The 18,841-nt window shown below is 43.6% G+C and overlaps 1 protein-coding gene across 3 annotated transcripts in view; it reads right to left on the bottom strand.

Annotated features, from left to right (window-relative positions):
• Positions 1-10,403, bottom strand: part of DCAF12 (DDB1 and CUL4 associated factor 12) — a 40,413-nt gene extending 30,010 nt beyond the window's left edge. The window contains exons 1-2 of one of the 3 annotated variants that reach the window (XR_010841951.1): positions 9,981-10,348; positions 8,640-8,894 (exon numbers count right to left, since the gene is read on the bottom strand). Coding sequence is in view for 1 of the 3 variants with exons in the window: in XM_059072788.2 (XP_058928771.1) it covers positions 8,640-8,894; positions 9,981-10,070 (345 nt within the window). In the remaining 2 variants the exon portion in view is untranslated. Of the gene's footprint in view, positions 1-8,639; positions 8,895-9,980 lie in introns of all 3 variants that reach the window. The other 2 variants (XM_067041356.1, XM_059072788.2) reach the window with 2 other exon arrangements.
• Positions 10,404-18,841: the final 8,438 nt, after the last annotated feature.

Raw genomic sequence — 18,841 nt, 5'->3', positions numbered from 1 at the left:
CAATGAAGAGCAGCCCCCACTCGCTGCTACTAGAGAAAGCCCACGCACAGCAACGAAAACCCAACGCAGCTACACACACAAAAAAAAGAATGGGCAAATTTCTTGCTTTGTCTGTTGAGACCAGAACTGGCATATAAGGAAAATAATTATTTGTCAAGGACCTCCTCAAAGTGCAGAAATAAGATTTGATTACATACTACTGGTTGCTGAACAGATATTAACCAAGATGCCTACAAGGAAATTCTTCCAGATCCATTAAACATGATGTCCCACCTATGCCCTGAGTGTGGTTTAGAAAATACAAGAAGGATTCAAATGAATGGTCTAGATTTAATAAGGTGACAAAAAAATTATTGCTATACAGCATAAAGTCTAAGCCAGTGATTCATATAAAAATTGCCTGAGAGCTTGTTTAAAATTCCAATTCCTAGGTTTCACGGAAGGAAAAATCCTAAATCAGTACAGGAGTGGGGACCAGGAAAGTTGCATTTTAAACACGTACCTCAAGTGATTGTGATGCAGACAGTTCCTGAGTCATGCTTAGGAAACAAAGGCCTCAGCAATCAGAAATCAAATATACATCAATTTAGAAGAAGGTGGACTGGCAAAAGAAGACTAAAGGAAGAGCCCAAGGAAAACAGGAACCAAATCAAGTAACCAGACTATCTCATTACTAACTTTCAGCAGGTAGTTAGCCTGCCAGGCACCTCCCAGCAAACCTCTGCTCTCAGCTACCCAGGTTTCCCCATCCTCCAAGTCTACAGGGCTGCAGGAACAGGCCATAAATTCACCAGGGGCCATGCTGTGAAGCATGTAACTCAATTCTCCAGATGAGAACGGTGATTAACAGGATTATTCATTATTAAAAGCTAGACATGAGTCAGAAGGAAAGAAAAAAAAAAGTTATCCACAGGAAATTCAGTTAGTCGTGTCAACCAAATCCCCAGTGACTTGAGTCACTCTCCCTTGTTTCTGCCCAGCATCAGCCAAATGGGTCTATCCAGAGTCGCTCAACATTCCTTGTATATTCCTGACTCTGATATGGAATGGACATCCCTGCTTCCTTCCCATCGTTGAAGCCTCTTCCTCCTCTAGGAAATCCTTTCTGAATACCCTAGCTAGGAATGACTTCCTCCCGGGAGTACTCCTGGTTGGCGCTTCTAATGAGGCATCTATGTTGTTATTAACTTTGCACGCAGCTATGTATTGTATCCCAGCCAAGCTAGCAGAGGTCAGGCGTTCCTCTGCCATTAGGGGTATTGCAGTGAAAGTTTGAGGAGTACTTGGCATAACATAAAGAATTCTGACAAGGAATAAAGAAAATTAGGACCCAAACTTAACTCATTATAGAATCTCACAAATAACTGTTTCTTCAACTCTAAAAGAAAAAGTGGAGGCCAGTGGTTACAGTCCCTTCCAGCTCTGTCTGAGATTTGTTTCTATATCACTGCAACCCCACATGAAGCAGTCTTGCTATACATGGGAGAAACTCAATAAATGGTTATAAATTTAGTAAAAGCAGACACAAAGTTGTCCCACTACATTCTAGCCAATGAAATGCAGAAATATTACTCCATTTCTTCTCACATTCGAAAACTGTCCTGATGAAAACATCCCCACCTACAAGTGAGAGGGACTGATGGCCTCCAAAGATCCCAGCATTAAAGTGGAATCAGCAGTTTAAGAAGCTGAATGTTGGGACTTCCCTGGTGGCGCAGTGGTTAAGCATCCACCTGCCAATGCAGGGGACATGGGTTCAAACCCTGGTACAGGAAGATCCCACATGCTGCGGAGCAACTAAGCCCGTGCGCCACAACTACCGAGCCTGCACTCTAGAGCCCGTGAGCCACAGCTACTGAGCCCGCGTGCCTAGAGCCCGTGCTCTGCAACATGAGAAGCCCATGCACTGCAATAAAGAGTAGCCCCCACTTGCCACAACTAGAGAAAGCCTGCTCACAGCAACGAAGACCCAATGCAGCCAGAAATAAATTAATTTTAAAAAAAGAAAGAAAAAAAAAAAAGCCGAATGTTGCACTCCAACCATAATCCTGGATTGAACCCAGCTGCCAATTTTGGGTCAGTTTCTTCCTTTTATCTCCTAGACCAGGAAATATATGAAGAATCCTGCTTAAGGTCAAGCTAAAAAGCAATACTCCTAGATATCACCAGGAAAAACTCTCATTCATATTGAACCAGACCCGGGCACTGCTCCCATTCCAACAGAAAAAACGTCCATGTGTCAGCTTGAGAAGACCTTTTTCTCTGACTGTAATGTCTATCAAGGATCCAGCTAGAAAAAAAAGCCTGGAGTGCAAGAGTCACTATGTTACTCCTATGTTCATTCTCCAACGTCCCAAGCTTCCAACAGACTATACCTGAAATAAAGGGCTCAGATCACTTAAGAGAAAAACTGCCCACCTCAAGCTCTGAGGTGGTTGTCAACTGAGGGCACAATGTTTGAAAATGCATGCATGTGTGCCTGCGTGTACACGTGCATGTGCCTGATTGTCACAATAACTGAAGGTGCAGGGTAGAGGGGGACTGCTGGCATCTGTGGAGCAGAAGCCAAGAATGTGAAATCTCCAGGAATGAGGTAAAGTCCCAGAGAAGGAAGAAACCACCAAAACACCATCAACATTCTTGTTGAGAAAAGCTGCCCTAAAATTCTTGAATCCTTCCCATAGGACTGCTGTTCAGGCCCTAACCTTTTAATTTTTAAATTTTTATTGAAGTATATAGCTAATTTACAATATTATATTTATTTCAGGTGTATAACATAATGATTCAAAATTTTTATGGCTTATACTCCATTTAAAGTTGTTATAAAATATTGGCTATATTCCCTGTGTTGTACAATATATCCTTGAAGCTTGCTTATTTATTTATATTTATTTATTTATTTTTGCAGTACGTGGGCATCTCACTGTTGTGGCCTCTCCGGTTGCGGAGAACAGGCTCTGGATGCACAAGCTCAGAGGCCATGGCTCACGAGGCTAGCCGCTCCGCGGCATGTGGGATCTTCCCAGACCAGGGCACGGACCCGTGTCCCCTGCATCAGCAGGCGGACTCTCAACCACTGCGCCACCAGGGAAGCCCAGCTTATTTATTTTATACTTAGTAGTTGGTATCTCTTAATCCCCTACCTCTATCTTGCCCCTCCCCACTTCCCTTTCCCCACTGGAAACCACTAGTTTATTCTTTATATCTGTGAGTCAGTTTCCATTTTGTATATACGTTCGTTTTATTTTTTAAATTCCACATATAAGTGATAACATACAGTATTTGTCTTTCTCTAACTTATTACACTAAGCATAATACCCTCCAGGTCCACCCATGTTGTCACAAATGGCCAAATTTCATTTTTTACAGTTGAGGAGTATTCCATTGTTGTGTGCAAGTGTATGTATACATATGTATGTATATGTGTGTGTCTGTGTGTGTGTGTATATCTCACATCTTATCTGTTCATCTGTTGTTAAGACATTTAGGTTGCTTCCATATCTTGGCAATTGTAAATAATGCTGCTGTGAACATTAGGGTGCACGTTATCTTTTTGAATTAGAGTTTTTCCTTTCTTTTTCTTTGGATATACACCCAGGAGTGGAATTGCTGGATCATATAGTAGTTCTACTTTCAGTTTTTTGAGGAACCTCCATGCTGTTTTCCATAGTGGCTGTACCAATTTACATTCCCACCAACAGCATACAAGGGGTCTCTTTTCTCCACATCCTCACTAACATTTGTTGTTTGTGGTCTTTTTGATAATAGCCATTCTCACAGGTGTGAAGTGATATCTCACTGTGGTTTTGATTTGCATTTCTCTGATGACTAAGGATACTGAGCATTTTTTCATGTGCCTGTTGGTCATGTGTATGTCTTCTTTGAAAAAATGTCTATTCAGGCCTTCTGCCCAATTTAAAAAATATATATATTTATTTATTTATTTATTTAGTTTTTGGCTGCGTTGGATCTTTGTTGCTGTGCGTGGGCTTTCTCTAGTTGCGGCGAGCAGGGGCTACTCTTCATTGCAGTGCATGGGCTTCTCACTGCAGTGGCTTCTCTTGTTGTGGAGCACGAGCTCCAGGTGTACGGGCTTCAGTAGTTGTGGCACACGGGCTCAGCAGTTGTGGCTTGCGGGGTCTAGAGTGCACACTCAGTAGGTGTGGTGCATGGGCTTAGCTGCTCCGCGGCATGTGGGATCTTCCCAGACCAGGGCTCGAACCCGTTTCCCCTGCATTGGCAGGCGGATTCTTAACCACTGTGCCACCAGAGAAGCCCCCTGCCCAATTTTTAATCAGGTTGCTTGTTCTTCTGATATTGAGTTGTATAAACTGTTTACATATTTGGGGTATTAACCCCTTATTGTTTATATCACTTGCAAATATTTTCTCCCATTCAGTATGTTATCTTCTCATTTTGTGGATGCTTTTCTTTGCTGTGCAAAAGCTTTTAATTGGGTCCCATTTGCTTATTATGCTTTTTTTCTTTTCCCTTAGGAGATATAGCCAAAAAAATACTGCTATGATTTATGTCAGAGTTTTCTGCCTATATTTTCTTCTAGGTGTTTGATGGTTTCCAGTCTTAAACTTAGGACTTTAATCCATTTTGAGTTTATTTTTGTATATGGTATAAGAAAATGTTCCAACGTCATTCTTTTACAAGTAGCTGTCCAGTTTTCCCAGCACCAATTTTCACTGAAGAGACAGACTATCTTTTGTCCATTGTATATTCCTGTCTCTTTTGCTATAGATTAACTGATCATAAGTACATGGGTCACACCCTAACATTCTTGACCATTAATTCCCTCACATAGAGGGTGACTAAAGTCTGCAACACACTACATGAAACAGGATTCCTGGAGCCCATACCTGTGTTAATCCAAGCAAGGCCTTCTCAAGATGAAGACAAGTCAGAAAAGGGCAGCCAACTCTAGCACCATCACATATAAGAGGCATAAATTTATTCCTACTGCTCCTCTTCCTAAAGCCTTATAAAATCAATTAACTTGACACAGTACCCTGAAAGTCAAAAAATGGGAAATAAGCGTTCATGTCTAAAATTAAGAACCTCGAACTCTGCACACATTATCACTCTGCCTATCACCATCCTTCCCAAACCAACCCCTCTCAAAATATCCACTTCCTTGAATTGTTTTTGGTACTCTCCTGGTTTGCCTCTGACCTCCCTGCTCCCCCTCTAATAGATCTTCCTGCACCATAAATGCAGGTGTTCTCCAAGGTTCTGTTCTTAACCCCTCTGTCAATATCAATGGTTCTTACCCATTTTTGGCTCACAAAATTCCCTCCGAAAATGTAATGAAATCTATGGACTGCTCCCCTACACCACCCTCCCACATCATGCTAAGAAAATATACATCTAATGATATTTTTGCAATTTTAGGGAAGGTTTATGGAACCCAAGAGTGACTTCTCTACCCTCTCTCCATGGTAATAGAACAATTTTAATAATCCCTTATACATATGTTAATCGTAAACCACTAACTTCAATCTTTACCCCCTCTCAAACTTCAACTGATTGAAAGCACAAAACTAAACATTTTCTCTTCAAATGTTTTTTTGTTTCAAACGTTTTTCTGGCAAGCTTCTCTTATTTAGCTTTTCTGTATGGCTCTGTACATAACCTGAGTTTGTAACACTAAACCAGGAAAATATACCTACCCATCCTGGTTCCCAAATCCATATTTCAATTAAAGTTATACTACCTCTCCTTTTTTAAATAATTTAGTAAAAATATGAATGTTGTAATGTTGTTAATGACTAAAACATAGGCTGGGGAATTCCCTGGCGGTTCAGTGGTTAGGACTCGGAGCTTCCAATACAGTGGGCATGGGTTCGATCCCTGGTCGGTGAACCAAGATCCTGCAAGCTGTGTGGTGTGGCAAAAAAAAAAAAAAAAAAAAAAAAAAGCTAAAAAACATAGGCTAGCAATCTTATTCCTATTCCTGTGCTTATTAGGCCCAGGGAATTCAGAGAGGTTGAATGGACTGCCCCTAGTCTGAGTGTTAGCCCATAGTACAGGGAAATTCCCACCCCACCAATCAAGCTACAGAATAATTTACAAAACCTCTACTGCTTTTTTCACAGAGGATGACCCACTGCCTCAGCAAATGTTTCTATACTATAGCCCCAAGTCAGTTAACTTGGAAATGGCCTAACTTTTTAGCATCTGTGTACACTTAGTTAAATGCTCATGAACACCAACAGCAGCCAAGAGAAAAAGCACTTCTAACCCGCAGATACATATTAAAAGATTATTTTAGAATATAAATAGTTGTGGTATACCTTTCCTACTGAATACATTTAAATCATTTCACTGATGGTAAAATTTCAATACATCAAAACTTAAATTACTATTGAGAATCCAACATGAACTCTTCCCTCCCCAAACTCTTCAGATATTATCCAAAGATAGTGCTAACTATTTAAGTAATTTTCCTTTTAAACTGAGGGGTGTCCCAGGGAGTGCCAAGAGCATTGGAAAAGGCTTTGGATTCATTATCACCACTACTATTTCTGAACAAGTAAGATACTGCTAACTTGAAATATTTCCCAAGATGTATGCAGCTACCTTCTCAGCACTTGCATTTTACAGATAGGAAAACAAAGGCACAGATAAGAGAATCATTTGCCAAATATTACAAAGTTCAGAGAAGAACACTGTTCCTGGTTCCCAATTTTGGTTCTGAAAGCTAAGCAAAGAAAAACACTAATTATAAAAAGAAAAGAAAGCAAGACTCCACTTAAACACTTTAAGTCATGAGGATACAGGAAGACAGAAAGAGGCACGTATCAAGAGTAGGTTAAATTACTACTCAACATTATTCTCACCTTCAAAAGAGGGTCAATAAATTCAAGAAGCAGGAGACTACGATGATTAATTCAGTTTAAAATTCAGCAACATTTGCTGGGGCAAAACACTATGATGGTTTGTATGGGTATGAGGTGTGAAATGAATTCCTCTAAATGGAAGACTCTACTCCAAGTGACAACGATGACAGTTCGCTTAAACCAAGAGTAGTGACCTGAGAGACTAGGAAAAGGAAGTTTTGTAGGAGCTTGCCACCACTATTTAGTTTTGAAAGGCTTCTTTATCACAAGCAACCTTCAACAAGAGGAAATGAAAGCTTGGCCTCAACCACCATGGTATTATATCGTTCCTTAAAACTCATGTTTAAATCTTTGCCTATGTCCTTTTTAAACAAATACTTCTCCTAGTACTTAAGACTTTCTTGATCTAGAGCCATCTTCTCTTTCAATTAATCCAAGATGTGTTTCTGTCCAGGGTAAATTCACCCAGCCATTTATGACATTTCTTGTCTATTCACCCAGGGTGAGGTGAAAACAGAGAGCAGCTGGACCTACATCTGATCTTTTCTCACATGTTAATCAGAATCACTTCCCAGGGCTTCCCTGGTGGTGCAGTGGTTAATAATCCGCCTGCCAGTGCAGGGCAGGCGGGTTCAAGCCCTGGTATGGGAAGATCCCACATGCTGCAGAGCAACTAATCCCGTGAGCCACAACTACTGAGCCCGTGTGCCACAACTACTGAAGCCCGCGTGCCTATAGCCCCTGCTCCGCAACAAGAGAAGCCACTGCAATGAGAAGCCTGTGCACCACAATGAAAGAGTAACCCCCGCTCGCCACAACTAGAGAAAGCCCGCGCACAGCAATAGACCCAAAGCAGCCAAAAATAAATAAATACATAAATTTATTAAAAAAGAAAGAATCACTTCCCACCTGCAGGCCCTGTCTTTTCTCACTTGCCATTCCTCTGACATCATGCTATTTGTGCTCTTCTGTTCCAATCATATCCACAATATCCAATCATGGATTGACATTTTATCCACGCCTTTAATTGTTCTGGTTAAATTAACTGATAAAATTTCCCCTTCATTCACTTATAACTATCTTCTAAGTCATTCTACGTAAAAATACTCTCCTACTCATGTCATATTCAATTTTTCTTGCTACTGAATCCTTTTCAGAAGGCTACTTTGCAAAGACCAAACATTTATTGGGTTGGCCAAAACATCTGTTCGGGTCTTTCATAAAATCTTATGGAAAAACCCGAATGAATGTTTTGGCCAACCCAATACATCCTGAAATATACCACCCAACATACTTCCCTGCCCCTTCTTATAGGAAATACATCTTTAGATTCTATCCCCTAAAATGAGAATGTTTGTCTTATTCCTATCTTTAGCCAAGTACGAGTTTAAATACTTCTACATATGCACTTAGCCTAGCAGACAACACCTAGGTTTTCACTATCCTGTATCCTGAATGATGCCCAGACGATCATTCTTTCCTCTGAGGCCTCTGACTTAAAAGACAACATAAAAACGGGGGGAAAAAAATCAAGAAGCAGTGGCATAACCATATGGCAAGAGGCCTAAAGTAATAGACTCCTCTGAAGATTTACCAGAAAAGAAATGTGGAAGTGGGAAAAGGAATAGAAAAGAGAAGAAGTCATGAACAGATAGGAGGGAATGGAAAGGAGAATAAGGCAATCTCCTCCCCCAAACAACTAATGGGGAAAATCAGCAGTTAGAGATTCTAGGGCATGTGGAGCCATATATCCAGAACTAGGAGAAAGTTCACATCCATCCAGAAACTTACCGTGTTGCATTTTGTGCCACACACCACTTGCCTATGATTCAGCCACTGAGATGCAAACACTTTATTAAGGGTCCCCAGGTGAAATTCTCTCTCTTTCAGGAGGCTGGGAAGTTGCTGTGCTGCATAACCATGCAACACTCGAGAGTAGTTGGTTTCATTCTGTAGCCTGACCTCTCGGTTCTTCAGGTAGTACACTAAGGACCTCTTCACTGGGGGGAGTCTTTTCCTTTTGTGAAGTGAGTGACCCCAGCCAAACTGTGGAAAGCAAATTAGAAATCACTGCTTTGGCTACCTTTGTCAGAATAAGGGATCCTACTGTATTAGAGAAATCACTAGGAACTCATCCTGCAGGATTTACATACAACAGAAATACAAATACAATGGAACAGGAAAGTCAATCTAGAAGTCCAGTTTAACTCTTCCAACATTGAAAAGATGCTGCTCATAGTGATACCTATGGAAAACAAGGGCTGAAAGAGAAAGGAATGAAAGCAGAAAAGAGTACGAAAGGTTTACTTAGGTCTTTTATAAGTGAAGGATTCAGGTACCTTAAAGCTATCCTTGATAGAGAAGGGAGTGAAGGGCCGAGAGATTAACATACAGACCTGGGCTGCATTTCTAATGGCCCCCTTCTCCCTCTCAGCCTGTACTCCCCGCGGAGCATGGACGGTGCAACCCAAGGAGCCCAACTGGGGTCCCAGGTCTTTCAGGGATGCCCTATCAGTGGCCGCCTTCCTGTCACCAGGTCCGCGCTCCAAGCAGTTACAGAATTCCAAAAATCAAACACCAACGGGGTGGGAGGCACGGGAAATCTGAGTCTGAAAAGACCCAGAGAGCAGGACAGGAGTGATACCTGGAAACTGCTGTTTCATCTAGGCGTCCAAGTGCCAAAAGGCCCAGCTCAGAGCTTGGGTACCCAAAGGGAGGCTCATTCCTATATGAGAGACGCAATCATTTACCCTTCCCCGGGCCACAGGAAGGCGGACTTCACTGTCTCTCCCGGTATTTTACTGGAGGTGTTGTTCCCGATTCTCCTCGACTTCGGTTTCCCTTCCTCAGAAACCCAGTTTGTTTTCTCCTCAAGCCCCGTTCCTGGCTGCAGGCCTCCCCGGAATATGTCTCGTTTTCACGTTCCCCTTTAGCTTCTCACCCCTGCGGCCTATCTGCTTTCCAGTGAACTCCTGCGGGCCCAGCCCGGATCCTATTGACCAAGGCTCCGCTCTTCACCCGCCCCCCCCGTCCCCCCAAGACCTTGGACCTCGTTCCGGTTCCCTGATTTGCGAACCCTATTCTCTGGGTGCCTCCGCCTCATCACCCGGGGCCCGGCCTCTCAGCCCTCACCTGTGGGCCCTGATGTGGGCCCTGAGCGTCGCTCCCAGCTCCTGGCGAGGCGGGCGCTTTCCGCTTCCTGCTAACTGCTTTCCGGGCCATAGTGGGCAGCGCCGCCGCGGCCCCGCAGCCACATGGGGCGGGGGAAGCGAGCGGGAGCAAGACGGCAGGTCATATACTGGGTCCCGGGGCCGCGCACTGTAGTGCGCCCGGTCCGGAAAATGGCCCGGACCCCGGGCGGCAGTAGAAAAAAAGGGAGGCAGGCAGAAGGGAAAGAGGGAGGGAGGGAGGACCGGGACCGGGAAAGGGAAGGGGAAGGGGAAGGGGAGACAGGAACCCTAAGCTTTCCGACGACCAAGTCTGGAAAGGACGGCGAGCGGCTGGAGCCAAAACACCCTCTTCCTTTAGCCCGCGCTCCGTCATCCTCACGCAGCCGCACTTCGTAGCGCGTCGCCACGGAGATGCAGTGCGGACGGAAGGATTGGGTTTAGGGCTCGCTGTAGAGTTCGCGGCAGTTGCTCAGCGGCCGCCAGCCCTTTTTCAACGGCCGTTTGACTGCCGCTGGAGGTGGGCGACCTGGGGGCAAAGGAATGTGGGTTCTGGCCCCAGACATCGGAACCCCACCCGCCCATCCGGAGGCACCCGGAAGTGAGGGCGATTACCCTCGCTCGGGGAAGGAATGCCTCCGAACACGCCTTTACCCCGCGGTCACCGCTGGTTATCTCCCTTTGAGCGCTGCACGTTTCCCCAAACCTATGAAACCGAGCCCTGGCGCCAAGGGCTGGACACTGTGAGAGGAGGCATTCATTAACTTCCTTTTCCCAACCCGCAAGGTGGTGTCCGACTCGAAATCCACGCTGGGCACAGTCAGCCCAGGTACCCCCAACACCAGACCCAGGGCCTCAGGCCACCCTCTCCCCACGCCAGGGGAGCTCTCAGGCTTCACTTTCCACTCAGTCGACTTTCTGCCTCCGCTGGCCTCCTCCCCGCGGCCTGACTGTTCTGCCCTAATCGCAGCAGCCTCTCAGTCACCTCTTCCTTAGCTGCTGCGTGGTACCTCGCCTCCCTTTGGAGTCCCGCGACCTGCCGGCCACACTGTCTTTTGTGCTCTATGAAATAGGCCTCCCTCCGTAATTTATATTTCTTACATCTTCCATGCAGTCCTAAGGTGAGGACTAGAACAGGGGACTGCTACTGCCTGCTTCTTCCTTGGGGCCCAGGTTACGTCTCCATCAGGGCAGATAGGGTGAAATTCTGAACCACAAAGAGAGGAGCCTTTAACTTGTCAGTCCAGTTAGGGCCGTCATTGATCACCAGACAAGGGGGCTTCTTCAGGATCACCCTTGCCTCCATTTTCAGAAGATTCTGTACGGATTTGTATGCCAGCTCCCACCTTTCCTCAGGCAAGAAATCCTTTGAGGAAGCAGGAAGCTCTTCCTTGGGGCTGACGGCCCTCAGGCTGTAGTGCCCAGTTACCCGCTGATCCCTTCAGGCTTCAGGCCTCATACCTCCAGGGAGCTCTGTTGGTCCATCTGAAGTTCTGCCTGCAAGGAGATTTGGATTTGTTTTCCAAGCCGAACCAAAGACCAGATTGAGACAGTGTCCTCTGCCATCCCAAGTCAGCACTGCCACTAACCCCTAATGCCACCTTGGGAAGGGCAGCCCCGGCTTAGTTGGTCAGGCCTATCCCTTCAGAGACATACATGCAGTGGGTGGGTCAGTAGTGGGTCAGCTTCCTTTTTTGAACCTGTTGTTCCAATTCTGTCTTGCCTCACAATGCCCTGGATGACCCAGGACAAGAATCTGGAATTCCTTTGAGAATCTCTAGGTTTTTGTTGGGCTGCGTTTGGATCTTGGTCTCCTCTGCCAGTGTCACAGGCTGTAGGTTCATCCTCAAGGTTGGTGCACTTCCTCTTGACATCCCAGGAACTATCCCAGAATGCACCTTCCAGCAGAGCTCACCATTTCTGTGAAAATAAAATAAAATAGAATGAAGATTTATTTGAAAGTTTACAATTTTTTTTTTTTTTTTTTTTTTTTTGCGTTACGTGGGCCTCTCACTGTTGTGGCCTTTCCCATTGAGGAGCACAGGCTCCGGACGCACAGGCTCAGTGGCCACGGTTCAAGGGCCTAGCCGCTCCACGGCATGTGGGATCTTCCCGGACCGGAGCATGAACCCGTGTCCCCTGCATCGGCAGGCAGACTCTCAACCACTGCGCCACCAGGGAAGCCCTACAATTGTTTTTGAAAGACTGATAATATGAACTATTGGTGAGGAGGTAGATTGCTCATACATATTGCTAGTGGGTGTGTAAATTGATACAAACAATTTGGAAGAAATCTATGGCAGTACTTACCAGAGCTAAATACGTGTACCTTGTGATGGAGCAGTTCTACTTCTGGTTGTAAACCCAACAGAAATGAGTGTTTATGTCCACCAAAAGGCATTTACAAGAATATTCATAGCAACTTTATTCATAATAGCCCTAAACTGGAAGTAGTTCAAATGTCAATCAATGGTAAAAAAGATAAACTGGGTGGGACTTCCCTGGTGGCTCAGTGGTTAAGAATCCGCCTGCCAGTGCAGGGGACACGGGTTCGAGCCCTGGTCCGGGAAGATTCCACATGCCGCGGTGCAACTAAGTTCATGAGCCACAACTGCTGAGCCCGCGTGCCAAAAAAGGAAAAAAAAAAAAAAAAAAAAAAAAAGATAAACTGGGGTTCCCATGACCTCTTCAGGTGCGATAATTTGCCGTAATTGGTCACTGAACTCAGGGAAATAAATACTATTACTGGTTTATTATGAAGGATTTTTAAAAAGGGTACAAATAAACAGCCAGATGAAGAGGTACATAGGGTGAGGTCTGGAAGGGTCCTGATCATGGGAACTTCTGTCCCCATGGAGTTTGGGGTGTGCTACTGTCATGGCATGTGGATATGTCCACGAACTTGGAAGCTCTCCAATCCCTGTAGTTTAGGGTTTATATGGAGGTTCCATTATATAGGCATGATTGATTAGATCATTAGCCATTTATTAACTCAATCCCCTGTCCCTCTGCCCTTCCTGGTGGTTGAGAGGGTGGGGCTGAAAGTTCCAATGCTCTAATCACAAGGTTGGTTCCCCTGGCAAATAGCCCCCAATCTAAAGTTACCTAGGGGCCCATCTTGAATCACCCCATTAACATAAACTCAAGTATGGTTGAAAGGGACTTATTATGAATAAGAGCTGCTCCTCTAACCATTATCACTTGGGAAAAGAGTTTTAGGAGCTCTTGTGTCATGATCAAATGTATATATTTCTTATATCACAATATCACAGTGATAGAAGTCAGAATAGTCATTATTCTTGGTGGTTACTAGCTGGGAAGAGAACCCAAGGAGGCTTCTGGTGTGCTGGAAATTTCTATATCTTGACCTTGGTGGTGATTATACTAGTGTATATATATGTAAAATTTCATCAAGCTGTACATTTAAGATTTGTGCAGTTTATGTAAGTATACCTTAATATAAAGAAATAAACATTCTATGGGAATTCCCTGGTGGTTCAGTGGTTAGGGCTCCGTGCTTCCACTGTAGGGGGCACAGGTTTGATCCCTAGTTGGGAAACTAAGATCCTGCATGCCGCACGGAACGACCAAAAAATAAATAAATAAACAAACATTCTAGGGGCTTCCCTGGTGGCGCAGTGGTTAAGAATCCGCCTGCCAATGCAAGGGACACGGGTTCAATCCCTGGTCTGGGAAGATCCCACATGCCGTGGAGCAGCTAAGCCCGTGCTCCACAACTACTGAGCCTGTGCTCTAGAGCCTGCGAGCCACAACTACTGAAGTCCGCACACCTAGAACAGGTGCTCCGCAACAAGAGACGCCCCCGCTGTTAGAAGCCCGCTCACTGCAACTAGAGAAAGCCCACTCACAGCAATGAAGACCCAACGCAGCCAAAAATAAAATAAATTTTAAAAATAAATTAATTAATTTTAAAAAATTAAACATTCTAAATTCTTTCACCTGGGTTCCTCCTCTGTACTTTATAAGAGACAATCAGGCTAGGAAGGGGAAAAATTTTAAAACCATACTGTAGGCTGAAATGAACCTGAGAGGACATTGAATTCATCACTTTGCCCTCAGCTCTACAAACAAAACAAAAATACTCTCCAGACATGAAAACCTGGGAATCACCTTTATCTCTCCCGATTTTTTAAAAAAATTTTATTATTGTTATTTTAAAATTTATTTATTTTATTTATTTATTTTTGCTCTTTTGGGGCTTCGTTGCTGTGCACGGTTGTGGCAAGCAGGGGCTACTCTTCATCGTGGTGCGCAGGCTTCTCACTGCGGTGGCTTCTCTTGTTGCGGAGCACGGGCTCTAGGCACGAAGGCTTCAGTAGTTGTGGCTCGCGGGCTCTAGAGCACAGGCTCAGTAGTTTTGGCACACTGGCGTAGTTGCTCCACGGCATGTGGGATCTTCCCAGACCAGGGCTCAAACCCGTGTCCTCTGCATTGGCAGGCAGATTCCTAACCACTGCGCCACCAGGGAAGTCCTCTCCCAATTCTTGTACCCTCTTCTCTCACACACTCACACATCTATTCCATCACCAAGTCCTAATTATTTTACTTTATTAGTATCTTGAGTCAATTCACATCTCTCCATTACCCTAGTCTAAGTCTGTTACCTATTGGTCCCACCATTTGTGAAGGTCTCCTAGAAGAACTACCAGCATCCACTATGACCTCTTTTGTTATTCTGTTCTGCATTCTGCAGATACTTATCTTTTTTACTGCAAATTTGAACAAGTCATCCCCATTCTCACCTCCAGGTTAACTTTCTTCAATGTCTTTCTCTTGCTCTTTGGATAAAGATAAAATCCTTAATCTGGCCTATAAGACCCTGCATGACCTGGTTCCTAACTTGACTCCAGCCACATCTCATACCATAGTCCTCCCCCTTCCTCAGGTCCAGCCATACTGGCCCTCTTTCAATCCTTCCTAACCAAAATGCTCCCTCCTGACACAGGGCCTGTGCACAGCTCTACCTCTATTTGGTTCACTCTTTTTGCCTCTTTGCTGTTGTAATACTTAGTCATTCTTTGGATCTCAGTTTAAACATTACTTCCTCAGGAAACTGTTCACTGGACTCCTTGACTAGTAATCCTTCCCCTCCCCATTATCAGTTTCATAGCACCATACCTTTCTCCTTTGTAGCACTTAGCACAATTAAAATTTTACATTTATTTGTATGATTATTTGATTAATGTCTGTCTCTTCCACTAGAATATAAGCTCCTCAAGAACAGGGACTATGGTTATTTTTGCTACCATTATATCTCTAGTGCCTAGCACATGCTAGCACTCAACAAATATTTGTTGAATAAATGGATAAATTAATGAATGAATGCAATTTGAAACTTCCTCCCAAGATTAAGAAAAGTGTCTCTGGTTTGTCCACTCATTCCCACATCTAATAAGAATCATTCATTCTTTTTTTTTTTTTTAAACATCTTTATTGGAGTATAACTGTTTTACAATAGTGTGTTAGTTTTTCCTTTACAACAAAGTGAATCAGTTATACATATACATATGTTCCCATATCTCTTCCCTCTTGCATAACCCTCACTCCCACCCCCCCTATCCCAGCCCTCTAGGTGGTCACAAAGCACAGAGGTGATCTCCCTGTGCTATGCAGCAGCTTCCCACTAGCTATCTAATTTACATTTGGTAGTGTATATATGTCCCTGCCACTCTCTCACTTTGTCACAGCTTACCCTTCCCCCTCCCCATATCCTCAAGTCCAAGAATCATTCATTCTTAGTAAATAATTTCTTGGACTTGAGAATCACCTTTTCCGTGACTGGTCCCCTCCTACCATCACTCATCTTTCAACCTGGCTAAGATACTCTTCTTCTGTGCCCTCACAGAAAATTTTCATGGTTAATTTGTTACACTGTATTGTAATGGTCTGTTTTCTCTCCCACTATGTCTGTCTCTCCCACTAGCTTGAGAGCTACTCAAGCAAAGGACACCCTTATTCACCTCCACAACCCTAGTGCGTGGGAAGGCACCTAGCATACTTGATGTATTCCCTAGATGTTGAATGATTGAATGAAGAGTAAGTCAAATGTATGTTTTACAAAGTGCTCTAGGTATGTTCATGGTGGTGTTAATAGTAGGCATAAGGAAGAAACTGTGATGAGAGTAATGCTGCAATAACTCGCTTCCAGAATCTTGGGTAAATCTATTAACTTATTTAAGTAAATAGCTTTTTTTCTAATTAAAAAATAATATGTGCTCAAAGTATAAATTTGGAAAGCAAGAGAGGAAAAAAAAGACAAAAAAGAAATTGCCCATAATTCCAGCCTCCAAATAACAACTGTTTACATCTTGATGTGTGATCTTCCAGTTCTTTTGTATGTAACTGTATCTGTGTCTATATATCCATATATAGTTCTTTAAAAAGATTATTTTAAACTATACTATTTTATATACTTAAATAAAAAACTAAACAATTCCCATCTCCTTCACTTCAACCCCTCCAAATCAGTCCTTGTAACCATTCCATCACAATGCAATATGCTGTAGGAAGCCCATCATTGGGCGGGGGACCCAGGACCTGCCAACATCTTACCTTCTCTTTGTCTTGGTCTTGCCGGGAAGAATAAATAACAAGAAATACTATAAAATACTTTGGATAAATTGAATTGTGTTATATACGCTTAGTAACAGTAATTCCTCCTGTTTATTTGCATAGATTCCTTGGAACCAACAAAGCAGATGTTGCTATGACACATTTCCCTTAATGTGTTCAAGCTAATTAACTATCCTTAATGGCAAATGGCTCAGGAGGAAAGCATTTCTGTTAGGAAAAGTACTTGGAATTTTAATTCATACAAACCATAATAAAACATAGTAAGAAAAGAGACCTGGAAGACATAGGAACATGAACTGGCACAGATGGTAAGTGCTTAATAACTGCTCTCTTGTGATGTAAAAATGTTAGAAGTCTCCAAGGCATGTTAATGGTAATTATTTCACCCCTGTGGAAATTTTTTCAGATCCTGGGGCATAGATTATTAAAGGTGGAAGATATTATAAAGATAGCTCATCTCATTAACTCATACTTTTACGGAAAACTGAAGCCAAAAAAGTCAAGTCACATAGGCAGATAGCCCATGAGTGAGAAATGGAACCCAGGATCTCTGCCATTTTTTCAACTCTGCCATGTTAAATATCTAGGCCCAGTTGAACTTGTAATTGGTATTTATTTTAGCATTTTCCTAGTATTCTTATGTTTTCTCTTTATTCAGAACCTGAAATATTTTAGCCAGAATATCAACTACTTTGAGACCAGAAATTCTGTTTCTGCATTTTAGGTATAATTTGACACATACTGATAGAACTTGTAAATACATACAATTTCTAACCATTTAGGAATTGAAATAACGTTTAAATTATCCAGGTTCCTTGTTTTCTCTTCCTCTTTACCCTTAAACAATCTCACTTTTATTTGTAATCTCAATAAGATAAGAAAGAAAAAGAAGAGATGATTTTCCACTTATAAACTGAGTAATGTATTTGGAAAAATATAAGCAAATTATTTCTCATTAGTGGCCTCCCTGGTGGCGCAGTCATTGAGAGTCCACCTGCCGATGCAGGGCATGTGGGTTCGTGCCCCGGTCTGGGACGATCCCACATGCCGTGGAGCAGCTGGGCCCAAGAGCCATGGCCGCTGGGCCTGCGTGTCTGGAGCCTGTGCTCTGCAAAGGGAGAGGCCACAGCAGTGAGAGGCCCGCATAACACACACACACACACACACACACACACACACACACACACACACACAAGGCTCATTAAAAAATACATTTCACAGTGTCATTCTACCTCCTTCATACTTTTCCCAAATGCCTAATTGGGAGTTAAATATAAATTTAAGAATTTTAAAAGAATATTATGTACAATTTTATTGAAGTATCTTTTACCAGCTATGTCTGTTGTCTCAAATGCAAGGAAATCTTGGCATAAAAACAAACACATAGGCATCAGTTAATGATAGAAAAGTGGGGCTTCCCTGGTGGCACAGTTGTTGAGAATCCACCTGCCAATTCAGGGGACATGGGTTCGAGCCCTGATCCTGGAAGATCCCACGTGCCACGGAGCAGCTAAGCCCGTGTGCCACAACTACTGAGCCTGCGCTCTAGAACCTGTGAGCCACAACTACTGAAGCCCGCATGCCTAGAGCCCGTGCTCTGCAATGAGAAGCCACTGCAATAAACCCATGCAGTGCAATAAATAGACCCCGCTCGCTGCAACTAGAGAAAGCCTGCATGCAGCAGCGAACACCCAACACAGCCAAAAATAAATAAATAAAATAAGTAAATTTATAAAAATTTTTTAAAAAGATAGAAAAGTAAAATGACTTACAAAGTGGAGCAAGGATTATCTTATCATTAGGCAATTACATAATAACATTTTTGTTCTGATAACAAAAATAGCAATTTCCAGAAAATAATTTAAAAATAATTACCAAGGGCTTCCCTGGTGATGAAGTGGTTAAGAGTCCGCCTGCCAGGGCTTCCCTGGTGGCGCAGTGGTTGAGAGTCCGCCTGCCGATGCAGGGGACACGGGTTCGTGCCCCTGTCAGGGAGGATCCCACGTGCCACGGAGCAGCTGGGCCCGTGAGCCGTGGCCGCTGAGCCTGTGCGTCCGGAGCCTGTGCTCCGCAATGGGAGAGGCCACAACAGTGAGAGGCCTGCGTACCGCAAAAAAAAAAAAAAAAAGTCTGCCTGCCAATGCAGAGGACACGGGTTCGAACCCTGATCCGGGAAGATCCCACATGCCGCAGAGCAACTAAGTCCGTGTGCCACAACTACTGAGCCTGCAC

This window comes from Kogia breviceps, chromosome 8 (genome assembly GCF_026419965.1).
Source record: "Kogia breviceps isolate mKogBre1 chromosome 8, mKogBre1 haplotype 1, whole genome shotgun sequence".
NCBI classification, from domain to species: domain Eukaryota; kingdom Metazoa; phylum Chordata; class Mammalia; order Artiodactyla; family Physeteridae; genus Kogia; species Kogia breviceps.
Note: the sequence above shows the minus strand (reverse complement) of the source record. Positions and strands in the feature narration are given on the sequence as shown.